Source organism: Neltuma alba, unplaced genomic scaffold, assembly GCF_004799145.2.
Source record: "Neltuma alba isolate B1F8T4 unplaced genomic scaffold, ASM479914v2 tig00010837_pilon, whole genome shotgun sequence".
Classification (NCBI taxonomy): domain Eukaryota; kingdom Viridiplantae; phylum Streptophyta; class Magnoliopsida; order Fabales; family Fabaceae; genus Neltuma; species Neltuma alba.
Window position 1 is genome coordinate 99,312 of NW_021635637.1, and position 15,468 is coordinate 114,779.

Consider the following 15,468-nt stretch of genomic DNA (forward strand, 5'->3'; position numbering starts at 1 on the left):
ATTTACTGTTATTATCTTTTGAGATTTGTTGTTGTCACATTCTACTCAAAATGGCCAAAATCAAATTTGCCATGGTCCCTCATTCCAACCATTATGCCAAGCAAATATCAATTTATTCCCCATACTTTACAAGCTTGGTTAGTAATTATACATTGGCAGAATTTAAACAAAAAATGTGTAACTCATTTGAGAATAATTTTTTGCTTTTAAAATTTGGAGTGGTTGTTCTTGTGGCTTGCTTCCCCATCTCAATATCCAACCAATTGCTCGTTTTAATTTTAGTATACCTCTTAACGGTTACAATAATGTAAAAAAATAAGTACTGATGACAAAACGATAAATATTGATAAAATAAATCATGTTGAAAATAGCATGTCTTAATAAAAAAAACTAGTTGCTTACCATAATTTAGACGGTATAACTTTTGTAACAATGCCTTTTTTTTGGGGAAAAATCCCAAAAAATGATTGTTAAATTTCAAAATTTCAAATCAGGAATTACTATAAAAATGTGTTGTTATTTGTTTTTCAAATGTAGTTATTTTCTTTATGAATGTAATAACCAATACTGATTTAGAATTTTGAAATTCAACCATCACTTTTTTGGAATTTTTCCTTTTTTCCCCCCTCAAATCAACTAATGGATGAATTTTATCATTTTTATTAAGTAGAATAAGAAAGAATTAAGAATGGCAGAGGGAAGAATGGGTGAAAGAATGAGATCAATATATAAAAGCGGGAGGTATAATAAAAATAAGAGATTTAGTTGAAAGTATACAAAGCTATTCACAAATTACACATCTTTTTTTTCTAAATCAATTAATAAAGTGAGTATTGAGTTGCAATAACATGTTTTGATTGAGAACATTTTCAAGTAGGACTAGTTTTTACTAGTTTCCCTTTTTAATAAAGAAGTACTTATAATAACACGTTCTTAATACTCACATTTGATACCCAAATGAATAATTTTGTAATAATTATTTTTAATTATAATTAAAAGTGTCAGAGTATCAAAATTTAGTATTAGGCCCTAATTAGGCACATAATATAAGTTTTACAATAGTACCATATCTAAACTATATCACAAAAGTTAAATTTCATAATTTTTATGATTTGGACATAATTAAAAATATTAGAACTTGGTATCAGAACCTCAAACAAATGTTTAATCTTTTATTTTTTATTTTTAATTTACTTGAGAATGTAAAAATGATCATTAAAGAGTGAATTTAATCTTCATATATATAGTTTTCCAAAATTAAAAATTATCGTTATACAAACGGTTTAATCTTTTTTTAATTTCTTAGGGAATATAGAAATGACTATTAAAGAGTAAACTCAATCCTCATATTTATGGCCCGTCAAAATTAAAAATTATTTTAGAAATACTTCAAAAAAAAAATCAAAACACTACTTATTGTGGAACAAGTTATCGATTTGTGCATGTAGTTTATTTAAAGCACATTAGTTTCTTAGATTGTTAGTTGTTAATGTAATCTTTTTAGTTAATTTTTTTTTTCTGCACTTTAGATTTAAACCCCCTTCTAACTTATAAATTTTGCTTATTTAATTTCTCAATTTAAGTGGTCAACTCACAAGCTTTTTAGGAGATAACCCAGGTTATTCCACTGCATCATATATGCATCACAAACGTTATTCTTCTTGATCCTTACAAATCATCTAGATAAACTTGATGGCTATATAGGTGCCTAGATTAACTAATAATTATTTATTACTCAAAAATTTTAAATTAGCACGGTAGCTTTTAATACTTATTTAAAATTAATGATTGTAAATGAAAATTAATTGATATGACCTAATCCAAATCAAATCAATTTAATTTAAGCAAGCAATGTCTCAAATAAAAAATTAAAATCGACAGGTTGCTTTTCAATATAATATCAAATTTTAATTTAAATAAATTTTAAAAAATGGGATATATTTCCAAAAGAAAATAATAAATGTTGCACGTGAGTTACGATCATATATCTAATGTGTTTAACAGACAACTTGAATTTGGTTAATAAAACTTATACATCAAGAAGAAAATTTGACTCTTTTTTATCACAATCAAAACTCAAAAGAACCATCAAGGCTCCTAGATCACTTTCATTTGAAATTTTTATACTATCTCCTTTTGAAATTTTTCTTATTTGCTTCCTTCTTTATATTATTCGAAGTTTTTGTTCAGATTATAAGTCAGTTTCTTTATAATGAATTAGATGCTCTTCCTCTAATTATAAATTAACATAAAAATTAAAAAAATAGACTTTCATCAATGACAAAAAAAAAAAAATCACCAATACTGTAATAAGGTGAGGAAAGTCGCTATATGGGTCAGAGTACTGACGTTGCCGATGCATTGTTATTCTGAAGAGTGTATGTGGGAGCTGGGTAATATGATAGGTAAAGCCCTTAAGGTCGATATGAATACTCTTGCCCAGTCAAATACGAACGGAAACCATACAGTGGAGCGTGGAAAATTCGCAAGGGTTAGTGTGGAAGTGGATTTAAACAAGAAATTACAGTCCAGATTCGTGATCAGGCGAAAGATCTACACAGTTGAATATGAAGGCCTTGACATAATATGCTTTAAATGTGGATTATATGGCCACAAACAGGAAATGTGTTCCCTGAATGCTGAGAAAATGGAAGAGTCATCGGAAAGGAGCCCCTCGCCCATGGATGCCGAACAACAGAAGGATCATTGGAAAGGGAAACATACCTTGTTCAGTGTGCCAGGAGTTACCTCTGCTGAATCGTACGAAGATTGGATGAAAGCCACAAAAACCTTCAAACGAAGGACATCAAAGTCGGAAGTAGAGAGAAAATTTCAAGGGAAAGCAGAAACGAGCAGCAGACCTATGGCAAGAGAGCAGAAAGCTATGCCTGGATCAAGATTTGACGTGTTGCATGATTTGGAAAATATGGTCAAATCAGCCGAACAAGAGACAGGTAACAAGAAGAAGGAAACTGTGAAAGAATGGAAGAGAAAAGAGAATAGAGCAGACATGCAGAAGGAGAATGAGACCGTTGGCGGAAAAGAGAAGAAGAGTGGAGTCAACTCCTCGGGTGGTGAAAAGAAAATGAAAGAGAAAAAAATGCAGGAGCCACTGACGTCAAATGGGAGAAAAGGTAAAGAGAAGCTAGGAGGGAATAAGAAGGAGGATGGGACCACAGTAGAGGTGAGAGAAGAAGAAACCAGACCGTTGGGCTACTGTCCAGGCCCAAATTCGGAAGACCCCAGAAAGATTGGAGGGGAGAAAATTAAAAGAAGAGTGGAGTCTAAAAAGAGGAACCAAGCTACAAGGCCCAAGATCACTTCACCAGTGCTAAAGCGTAAATCTACAAGCAGAATACACCAAGTAATTGTTGGGTCTTTGTTAAAAATTGGCCCACTTGTGTTTAATCAGGAGGCCATGCCAAATCCCCAAAATGAAGCTCAGATGGATGCCACGGTGCCCATAGAGCAGAACTCCATGAGGAGGGAGAACTCCCAGCACCAGATGGAAGAGGAGTTACATAATCCATCGAAGCTGCCACCTGATATAGGAATTGCATCAATTCCTGAGGAACAAGGAAAGGATGCAACGGAAGCTAATGATTATTGGTATGAGACCCAAGATGATGTCAGAGAGGTAGAGGATCTGGATGAAAAGAAGATGCATGTAGGGCCGTTACACTGAGCAGGTAATGGTCTTCCTTTTTCCTCCAATTTCTCAATGAATGTAGTAGCTTGGAACTGCCGAGGAGCGGCTTCAAAATTATTTCCTGGTAGAATAAAGGACCTGTTGAAAGGAAGGAAAATAGATATTCTTGTTTTGATGGAAACTCGTGTGAGTGGTTTGAAAGCAGATAGAGCCATCCATAAAGTGGGCTTCAGTCACTAGATTAGACTTGAGGCTACAGGATATGCAGGTGGCATTTGGGTTCTATGGCAAGAGGAGAATATTGCTATCCAATATGTTTCCTCCTCTACTCAATTCATGCATATTCATGTTGAACTCACGGATTTACAACAAAAGTTATGGGTTACTTGTGTTTATGCTGAACCTTGTGGAATTCTGAGAAATTCTCTTTGGAACGATTTAATTAATTTAAGTACACAAGTAGTTGGGCCTTGGATGGTGATAGGTGATTTTAATGCTTATTTATCCATTGAAGATAAAAAAGGCAGGGCAACTCCAAATGTTCGGTCTATGCGACAGTTTGCTGATTGTATCCAACAGTCTGGCCTGATTGTAATAGACACAGTGGGTGACAGATTCACTTGGGAAAGGAACAATATCAAAGAGAAAATTGACTGGGCCTTTGGAAATGAGGAATGGAATTGGTTGTGGCCGACTGCTAAGGTTCACCATCTTAGCAGATATGGGTCCGATCATAGGCCTCTGTTCCTGAATTGTAAGCCTGAAGAAGTCCAACAAAGAAGGAAAACTCCCTTTAGGTGTCATGCAGCCTGGTTACTTGAAGAGGGATTTATTGAGGTGGTAAAGAATGCTTGGGAGAGGGGGGAGTGGCTTGATAAAGTTCAAACTTTTGTAGAGGAAGCTAGGATTTGGAACAGGAATAATATTGGGAATTTATCTGTCAAGAAGCAAAACTTAATAAGAAGAATTGAAGGCACTGATAGAGCAAGATCAAGAAGAGATAACTAGTTTTTGGTGCAAATGGAGAAGGAGTTATGAAATGAATACAACAAAGTTCTGGCTCAAGAAGAGCTAATTTGGTTCCAAAAATCAAGGTGCAATTGGCTCAAATGGGGAGATAGGAACAGCAAGTATTTCCATACTTCTACTATAATTTGGAAAAGGAAAAATAGGATTGAAGGCCTTAAAAAGGATAATGGAGAATGGTGCTTTGATCAACAAGAGCTGAGGAAGATGGCAAAAGATTACTACAGGGAGCTATTCCGCAGTGGCATGGTTAATTCACAGGAGCTTAAGACTGGTAATGGGTTCCCTACTCTCTCTTATGAAGATAAGCTCAATTTTGCAACAGAAGTCACGGAGGAGGAAATTAAGAGAGCTGTTTTTGATCTTGGTGCTTTCAAGGCCCCTAGACCGGATGGTTTACAGGCTTTCTTTTATCATGAGTTTTGGCATGTTATTGGTGAATCAGTTTGTGGTTTGATTAAGGAGATTTTTGAGGACCCGAATCATATCAAAAAACTGAATGATACCAATATTGTACTCATTCCCAAATCAGACCAGCCGGAAGCTATGAGGGACTTCAGGCCCATTTCTTTGTGCAATGTGAGCTATAAAGTGGTGACGAAGATAATTAGTAAAAGATTGAAGGTGATTATGAACAAAGTTGTGGGGCAACACCAGTGCAGTTTTATTGAAGGGAGGCAGAGTAGTGACAACATCATTATTGCCCAAGAAGTGATTCATTCAATGAAACTCAAGACAGGTCAGAAAGGGTGGCTAGCAGTGAAAGTGGATTTGGAGAAGGCCTATGATAGGCTTGAATGGAGTTTTATTAGAGATACTTTAAAGGCAGTGGGCATCGAGGATAAACTGTGCAACTTGATCATGACCTGCATTTCTAGCTCTTCATTCCAAGTATTGTGGAATGGGGAACTGACAGATTCTTTTTCTCCTTCAAGAGGTATACGACAAGGGGATCCCATGTCTCCTTATATCTTCACGCTATGTATGGAAAGGCTGAACCATGTAATCAGGGATGCCATAGGAGATGGAAACTGGAAACCGTTAAGATTGAATAGGGGAGGGCCTCAGGTGTTTCACTTATTTTTTGCTGATGACCTTATCCTCTTTGGAGAGGCATCAAGCTCTCAAGTTGACACTATGTTGAGATGTTTGGGTGATTTTTGCCATGCTTCAGGCCAGAACATGAACAGAAATAAAACGAAAATCTGCTTCTCAAAGAATGTCCATATTACAAGAGCCCTTGATCTTAGTAGGAGGATGGGAGTTGGTTTGACATCTGATCTGGGTAAATATTTAGGTATTCCGCTCATTCATAAATGAGCGTCCTATGTCACTTTCGCCCCCTTGGTGGAAAAAGCTCAACAAAGACTTTCTGGTTGGAAGAGAAATTGCTTGAACATGGCAGGACGATCTACCTTGATTAAGGCAGTACTTTCAGCACTTCCTTCTTATTACATGCAAACAGTATTGTTACCGAAGCGATTGATAGAGGAGCTGGAAAGAAAGAATAGAAGTTTTCTGTGGGGTCAACAAGATAATCATAGGAATCTACATCTTATATCTTGGGATCAGGTGACTAAGGAAAAAAAGCAAGGCGGCTTGGGTATTCGAAACCTGAGAAGGCAGAATGAGGCATTCATCATGAAGCTGTGTTGGGGTCTCATTTCTAACAAGGAGGCGCTTTGGGTTAAAGTACTCCGAGCAAAGTATCGATGTGGGAATCAGGACTTGCCTGAGATTAGTAAGAAGAAGCAGGCTTCTCGTACTTGGATGGGTATATGTGATGTTTGGGAAAAGTTCAAGAAAGTTGTGGGAAAGAAAATAGGCAATGGTGTCTCTACCTCTTTTTGGTATGACAATTGGTCTGAGCTAAATAAACCACTAGCGGAGGTAGTCCCGAATTATGAAGACTTGATAAATGGAAATGAGAAGGTGGCAGAGTATACAGGTCCGGATGGAGGGTGGAATAGAAGGAAAATGGAGGTGTGGCTGTCCCGTCATATGATTGATCGAATCCTTTGTGCACACCCACCCTGTGAGGAGAGAGGAGAGGACAAATTTTATTGGAAACCATCTTCTGATGGTCGTTTTTCTGTGAAATCTGCCTATAACTTTTTGTTTGCAGGTACATTACGCCTGGAAGATAGCGTTTGGAAGCGTATTTGGAGGTGGCCAATGCTAGAGAAAATCAAAACTTTCATCTGGCTATTTTGCCATGGTAGAGTACATACAGCCCAGCTAAGGAGAGTGAGAGGTATTGCAGAGACAGACATATGCCAGCTAGGATGTCAACAAGTTGAAGATCAAATGCATCTTCTGCGTGATTGCTCGAATGCGGTAGATAGATGGAGATCGGTTGTCGACCCAACCAAATGGCATACTTTCTTCTCCCTTTCAGGTGCAGATTGGATCAACTAGAACCTCATACAAGAAGCAGGACGCCAGTTCACTAAAAAATTGCCTTGGAGGACACTTTTTGGATACATATGCTGGGATATTTGGACATCTCGATGCAGTAAAGTGTTCAATGACCAGGATATAATTATTAGAAGACATGCTAATGATAGCTTCTTCCGAGCTTGCTTGGATTACAGCCTAGCAAGAAATTGTTCAATATACAGGGTGGAACCTAATCAGCAATAGGATACCAACAGTCTTGATGACACTTATGTTAAGCTGGAAGTGGATGGGTCTGTCCTGATGAATGGACAAAGTGGTTGTGGAGGAGTCATTCGGGATCACTTGAATCGTTGGATATGTGGTTATTGCTCTAAACTCACAAATGTGCCACCAACTATTGCAGAACTGATGGGGCTCTTACACGGTTTGAACTTATGTTGGACTAGAGGCTTTTGAAAGATTTGTATCCACTCAGACAACATAGAGGCTATCAACTTAGCAACTCGGGGATGCGAAGAGGAGTATCCGTTCAAAGACTTAGTCGATGAGGTCAAACTGTTTATTAATAGAGATTGGTTAACTGTATTTTGCCATGTAGGGAGGGAATCGATTCCCTTAGCAGACCACTTAGCAAAGTCTTCTCATGGGATTGATGGCAATTTTTGCCTCTTTGATCAACCTCCTCCCAACATTTCTGGGGTGGGGGCCGATCAAGGAGTGTAAGAATTGCTAGGTTAAGTCTGTTTCTTTGTATCTGTTGCTTGTTTCCTAGTTATCATTCAAAAAAAAAATCACCACTAAAAATTAACTTTTTTTGATGATTTTTCAGAGTGACCATTGAAGATCTCACTTTTAATGGCAACAGTTTTTATCATTACTAAAAGATCGGCAGCAACAGCTAAAAAAAACTTAGTAGCAACATTCGTCATTGCTAAAAGGCATTTCCGTGTCGTCGTAAAAGTCTTTGCCGAAAATTATCGGCCAAAACCACCATGCTAAGGATTTTTTTAGGACAAAAAGTTGCCACTAAAAGTTAATTTTTTAACTTTGTAGTGATGTGATCCGCCTCATGTGGAAATTAACATCATACCGAAAAGAACTTGAAAATTAAAATGAAGATACTATTGATCCTTAATGCCATATGATACATAGTAAGATATATGGAGACAAATTTATATTTTAACCTTATTTTCAATGTGCTAATGCCAACGGCAACTTTTCTTACTAATATTTACCTCATGCCTTCTCAAACTCGATTGATGATTCACACATAATTTTTTATAGAATATTATTATAATATTTCTTTTTATTATAAAATTAGTAGCATAAGTTACGCTATTTCTTTTTATTTTGACAACCCTTATTGTTTAAAACAAGTTTAGTAGCTGGATGCCCTTTAAATGTAATGATCAATCTTATAAGATTGTCATTTTTCGGAAAATATGTATAGTTGCACTAATGAGTCTAGCCAACTAGCCATGATATAAAAGTACTTGCTTTACCGGGAACTTAGGTGGCTATTACTGCGGAGAAAAAGTACATCAATAAACGAGCACCATGACCATTGACCATCACGATACTTTCCCTTAATGTTACTCCCTCTCTTTCCTTTTTACAGAGACATTTGATGTTTATGGCATGTTTCTATATATAAGAAATATTTAAAAGTTGTCTATATTTTTTTTTGATTTTCTATTTTATCCATATTTATTTTGTCTCTAATTCATACTCTCTTCCTCCCACTTCTTTTTTTTTTAATAATTTAATTGTTCTCTCATGTTTTCTCTCCTTATTAATGAGATATTTTTGAAAAACAAATTATACTTTTTACACATTGATTACTTTAACTAATTTTAACTGTTTTTTTTATCAACATAATTTAGTTATTCGTCTCTTATATAAACAACGGAGGGAGTATAATATATGAAAGCGATCGGCTCATAGCAGAACAGACTCAAATCTGTATGCATTTCTCAGACATGGCGAGACTTGGGATTTCTCTGTTACTGCTGAATCTCCTCATTTACACATCAGAATCCGCCATAGCCAGACCTCCCAACCCAACAGATTTCATAAAGTCCTCTTGCAGAGCCACTCGCTACCCTGTTCTCTGCGTTCAGTGCCTATCAGGCTACGCAAGTTTGATTCATCAAAGCCAGAGACAAATAGCCATTGCTGCTCTCTCCGTCAGCATCTCGAGGACTCGATCATGTTCCTCCTTCGTCCACAAGCTTGGCCAAGAAACAAGAATAAAAAAGTCCAGAGAACACAGGGCTGTTCAGGACTGTATAGAGAACATGGGTGATAGCCTGGACCGGCTTCGCCAATCGGTCCAAGAACTAGGACGAACTGGTGGGGCCGCTGGTCAGGAGTTTGTGTGGCATATGAGCAATGTGCAGACTTGGGTTAGTGCTGCTCTCACAGACCAAGACACATGTCTCGATGGATTCTCTGGTTCTGGTTCTGGTTTTGATGAAAACGTCAAGGCTGAGATTAGGCGCAGGGTTGTGAATGTTGCTCAAGTCACTAGTAATGCTCTGGCTTTGGTTAATCGCTTCGCTTCAAGGCATCCAAGTTAAGATTTGGCCTTTGTTGATGTGTATATATGAGCTTTTTAAACTGAGGTTTGCTTTTTTTTAAGGTTGTTTTGCGTACTGTTTGATGTTTGTGTTCTGTTGTTTGTCATGTTCGTTCTCTGTTCTACTCACATGTAACAGATCTTCCTCTCCAGGGCTTCTTTCTCAGTTACAGCGACCATGATCCTTTTGAACTTGTAATTTTGATGAATTTCTGAAAATCATGCCCGAATCTGGTCTTAGTGGAATGCTTATGTCGAAGTCCACGAACAATCTTAATTTAAACGATGATTAAGAGATATCCAAGTAGAGACATGAGTAGAATATTGATGGGGATTTTTACAGTGGGATAATGAAGTTTAATGAAGTGGATGAACACGAACTACAGAAACTATCAAAGCTTAGTACCGATATGGAGTTTGGTGACCTACCAGGTAAAAAAGCAGGGATAGGGGTCCACCATATAAGGGTGGTGTGTTTGTTAATCGAAGATTCGAAGAATAGAACTGCGCTCGCACGTATAGGGAATATTATTTTCCTACTTTTGAGTCTAGGAAAGAGGCAAAAGAAATAGACTTGAAAAGGAGGAAAAGCTGAGAAAATATTTTTTTAAAAAAAAAAAAAACTGAGAAGATACATCAAGATTGGCGTGAAATCACCAATTTTTTAAATAGAAAATAGAGCATATTCCCAACAAAACATCCGGGACCACCGGACAACTTTGCTGTTTTGGTGCGAGATGATGTTTGACAAGTGATTTATAAATAAAATTTTAATTATAATTTATAAATTATAAGTTAAATATTTTGATTTATGTAAAACATGAACTTCACATTGCACACGCATAGGGGATGTTATGGATTCAACAAGTTAGGTAATCCATGTTATAAACTCAATTAAAATTTAATGTTTGATGAAAAAATAAGAGTAAAATAGCACTTAATACTCTAATTTTATTTTTCATGTAGATCTAACACATGAATCTTTTTCGTGGTTCAATCTCACCTTTTTTTCTATTTAATTTTTTTTGTTAGCCCTTTCTTTATTTATTTAAAATCATCATTTTCCTTCTATTTATATTAAAATTTAAAATTAACAATTTGGTTCTTTTTATTAAATTATTAACAATTTTCATGTAAAGTAATCAAATTATAATCACATTAAAAAATGAAAAATGGGTAAAATTGCACCAAATTTAATAGATCATGAGTAAAACTACACTACTAAAAAATTAACATATTGTGTGCATTTGAGAAACAAGATGAGAGCAACAAGTGTACCTTTACCAAAAATATTTATTCAAAGAAGAAAACAAAAGGCAAAACAATACATAGGTTAGATTGGTCAATTCTAATACTCTGTTTTCATATTTACTCATAATCACTTAAAAAAATATTTTTACATAAGTCGAGATAAAACTTGTAACACTTTACCTTTAGATCATACATGAAGCCAAAACATATCAATTGGAACCACTTTGCATAGCATTAGACTTGGGAAATCATATTTTAAAAAATCACTTTCTCAGGTTACTATTCATTTGGTAACCTTACAAATATTACCAAATTTAAAAATTCATAATTAATTCTAAAAAAATAGAAATAAAATGGTTCTAAGTTTTATTTGAAGCTCATTCATTTCTCCATGTAAGAAAAATATGTATTGGTCAATTACTAAATCCATTCGGGCTTCATTTTGTTCCCAAAAAACACTCTTTATTTGGTCAATTTTTATTTTCTATCCTTTTGTTTTAACTTTAAAAATTCATATCTTTTCATATAAAACTCCAATTCAGGTGATCTACCACTTCGTTTGAAGCTTAAAATGTGAACTCTAAGTCTATCAAATTTCACAGCCAAATTCGATCATTTAGTCATAAAAGACAAGCCTCAAATTTATGATCTTATTTGATTGCCCTAACTCGTGAAATTTGATTCTTAACTTCCATTTTACCAAAAGCTAATCATATCATCATGGATAATATAGCATAATACCTCCCAAGAAGTGGGTATAACCATCCATACAAGCATCCAACATAATATACATACGTTACATAATCTATTTAACTCATAATACAAACACATAGAATTGTATAACATCTTATGCAAGTTTCCTCTCAAGCTTCCATATTTTTTCTTTTCTCTGTTGATGAGCCATCACCTAGGAGTGTTAATTGTATACAAAAAGAGATAAGATTTCAAAAAAAAAAATCCCAGTAGTATAGAACAATAATTATAATATTAATAATGTAAGGTTTATTCATGCTATATACAATTAAGTTTCTTCACATATCTATTAACACTTTCATGTCATGGAAAGGGAGCATAAAATTGTTTCATTAACAACTCAACTACACATATTACTAAAGCATAAATGCAAGAAGTTAAATACATTTCATCATATATAACCCAACTACGTCATGACATAATATACATAGCAAAAATAACTAATATAATTTAATACTAAAATCGTAAGTCCTCGCTACCTCTTATCTAGCTTGGCTCTTCAATTTCCTTTGCTTGTTCTTGTGCCTCCTCTTGCTCAAAACTAATGTCTATCAATCACACAACAATGGCATTCTACATTACTCAAACAATTTCATTAAGCACTTAACTTAAAACCCTAGCTCTTAATTCTTAATTTTAAAATTTTTTCATCATCTTCCCTAACATAATTCTCTTAGGCTTTTCTTACATGATTTTTTATGTATAATTCATATTTGAACTTAGTTTTATCAAAATTCAATTCCTTCCCATCAAACCTCACTTGGCCGAATATAGGGGCTAGAATTCCAAAAATTCCATTTTTCAAATTTAATGCTTTCAAACACATTTTCTCTATATATTCCTACACAATTTCAGCTTTTAAACTGAAATTGCTAATTTAACCATTCATCACAAGATCATGCCACGTTTCCCCAAGTTGCCAAGTGTCCTTTCACCTATTAACCATATGATTTATAAAACACTATTTTATTAAATAATTTTGTTCTTCCAAGCTTACCCCTTAGCAAATTGTATTATCATATCCACGTCCTCTACCTCCATTTTTGGCGCCAAATAATATAGAAAAATTGAAAAAAAAATTTGTAGCACCAAGCTTTTGGTTATTTTACTGTATAATTTTTCAATATCAGTTAAATTGTTCTTAGATTCTGTCTAATATAGTACTTCTAAAAATTCATTTTTCTACCTCAATAACTTTTTTTATGAGGAGAGGTTCATTTATTTTTCTCAGGTCAAAATTTGACCTGTAACTGTTCCTATTTATTTTTTTTTAAAATCAGTTTTTTACTGACATAATTTAGTTTTAAATATTTTAAAACTAACCTCTGTTTTTTTAGATGTCGAGAATAATTTTAAAATTTATAATAACCTCTCAAGTAATTTTTTCTCATTTTTTGTGAATTATTAAGGCCTCTATATATTTAAAATAATTGATTTTGACCATTTTTTTAATTAGCCAAAAATACCAATAATTATAGAAAATTCTAAAATAAATTATTTTTACTTTTTTTGCACCTTTTAGGCCTCAAATACTATTCTAGACCCTTTATTTTATTTTTTTATGAATTTTTAAAAATTTTCAAGAATTTCAGGAATAATTTTTAGTTTTGCTCTTCATTGATTGGAACTTTTCAAAATGACTGCCCGGTCCTTCCTCGGGTTTTGCTTCAAAAGTTATTCTGTCTTTGTTTCTACTATACTACTTGGCCTTTGATCAGTCTTAAGTTTCTCACTTTCTAGGTAATTATCATAATATGACAAAACTCATATCACATACTTATTTCGAATTCTATAAAATTACTTTTGAAAACTATTCCAAACACCCCCTAATTTAGAAAGTGATATATTGGTTTTGTATGGTTGTTTGTTTTGTGTTTATATGGTCTATATATTAGTTATAAATTTGCGAGATAAATTTAGAATTAAAGTAAACCCATTATCTAACTCTTCTGTTTAGAATTGACATCAAATTTCATATGTGGACAAAGTAAAATATGCCATCAGCTAGAATAAATATATGATCATATTTTTGGTTGAATATGTATAATTAGTTTTTGAAATAATTTTAAAATGATTCACTAAATTTTATAAAGTATCTTATATTAGGGACCAAGCAAAACTTATTTGAAAAAATGTCTCGGTAAGAAAAAGTTATTTTTGAATCTAATGAAGAAGGAGAATGAAAGAGTAGAAAATTATTTATAATGATTCCAATAAATGCATTTAGTAAGAGGGGTTTAATCTTTATTCTCCCAGTCTGATAGAGATTAATCCCAAATCCAAAGTAACTTGAGGATACTCTGAATTATATAAAAGAAAATTATTTATAATGATTTTAGACATAAGTAAAGAAAGCTAATAAGGGCATCAGACCAGAAAACTTGATTGGAAGTTCTTCGATCACATAAATACTATATATAAGGATTAACGAAAAGAGACATTTAAAGAAGTTCTTCTATGAGATCTCTTAATAAACAATGTATTTGAAGATTTAATTGTGTGTAGAATATAATAAATATAATGAGTTGTTGTAAGTGTCAAGTTCATGCCGGCAATCTGTATTCCTCAGGCCCAGCAAACAGGAAGAAAGCTATATCCGATGATTGGGCTTAGCCCAGACATATTTGGGCTTGAGCCCAGTTTCAGCATACCAGTAAAGCGAGATTTGGTTATTTCTCATCCTTTCCATAACATTTGGCAGGATCAAAGCTTATAATATAGTGAATCAATATTCGAATTCTTATTAAAAAAGGTGCTTATATTTAATGTTTAATATTGCCTTAAACAGAATGGTCTCTAATAAAAGAATATTTATTCTTACCCAAAAAAGAAAGAAAGAAAGATTGGGTCTGGCAGAAAGAGTTAATTCTTTATAATGTAGTGAATCATAGTTGAAAGTGAATCATAGTTGAAATCCCTGCTAGGAGAAATGTCTATATTTAATACCAAAAATACTTCGAATATGATTACTTTTTAAAGAAAGAATTGATAGAGTGCGCAAAGCGATTTTCCATCGAAATATTTGAAGAAATATACCAAAGGAATAAAGCAAGATGGCATCTATTATCTTTTGCCACAATTCCACAAGTATATTGGTCTCACTAACAGAAAAAGTTCAAATAAAGACAAATGCTCCTCCGACTTTCAATTATAAGTCACTTTCTATCCTGAGTTATAGTGTTAATTACAGTTTTTTTAAATTGTCTCCATTTAAATTTTGATCCCATTTGTTCCTTTTCACTTTTCAAAATGTGACTCATGATTTTAAATATGAGCAAATTAAAAAAATTATTTTCAAACAAATTTAATAATTAACCATCTTTTACTAGTTTCAATAAAATGGTTGGAGCTGTTAAATACTTCTTTTTGGCTCAAAATATAAGCTAAATTTTGTTTGGTGGGGCTTTATTTTTTTATAAGATAACATTTACTTTTGTCTAAACATTTAATAAGTTTGTTCCAATTTTACCCCTATATGTTCTTTTTCCTTTTTGATTCATTTATTACATTTTTTCTTAATTAATAAGGGCATATTTAGGGGGAAAAATACATGTCCTACATATTTGTTGTTTAAAATTAATTTTAACTAATTTATGAAAAACATAAATGGATAAAATTTATCTTATATTTTAAACCAGAGGGAGTAATATGAGACGTAACCATATAGAGTACTGCCTTTGATTTCGTATATAAGCAATAATTAACCAACATATATAAATCAAAATGCTAGTTAGAATTAGTTATAAATATTACTTCTCGTTCTAAATATAAGACTTAATTTGTATTACAAAATACATTACAAAATAGATTT

General features: G+C 33.6%; 2 protein-coding genes across 2 annotated transcripts; both read left to right on the forward strand.

Annotated features, from left to right (window-relative positions):
- Positions 1-4,198: 4,198 nt before the first annotated feature.
- On the forward strand, positions 4,199-4,657 carry LOC114759378 (uncharacterized). Its single transcript, XM_028948541.1, has one exon. The coding sequence runs from the start codon at positions 4,199-4,201 to the stop codon at positions 4,655-4,657; it is 459 nt and encodes a 152-aa protein (XP_028804374.1).
- Positions 4,658-9,035: 4,378 nt separating this feature from the next.
- On the forward strand, positions 9,036-9,871 carry LOC114759389 (pectinesterase inhibitor 9-like). The gene has a single exon (XM_028948558.1). The coding sequence runs from the start codon at positions 9,040-9,042 to the stop codon at positions 9,652-9,654; it is 615 nt and encodes a 204-aa protein (XP_028804391.1). The 5' UTR covers positions 9,036-9,039; the 3' UTR covers positions 9,655-9,871.
- The last annotated feature ends 5,597 nt before the right edge of the window (positions 9,872-15,468 follow it).

Coding starts and splice junctions, on each gene's coding strand:
- LOC114759389 (XM_028948558.1), top strand. CDS start 9,040: ATGCATTTCTCAGACATGGCGAGACTTGGGATTTCTCTGTTACTGCTG.
- LOC114759378 (XM_028948541.1), top strand. CDS start 4,199: ATGCGACAGTTTGCTGATTGTATCCAACAGTCTGGCCTGATTGTAATA.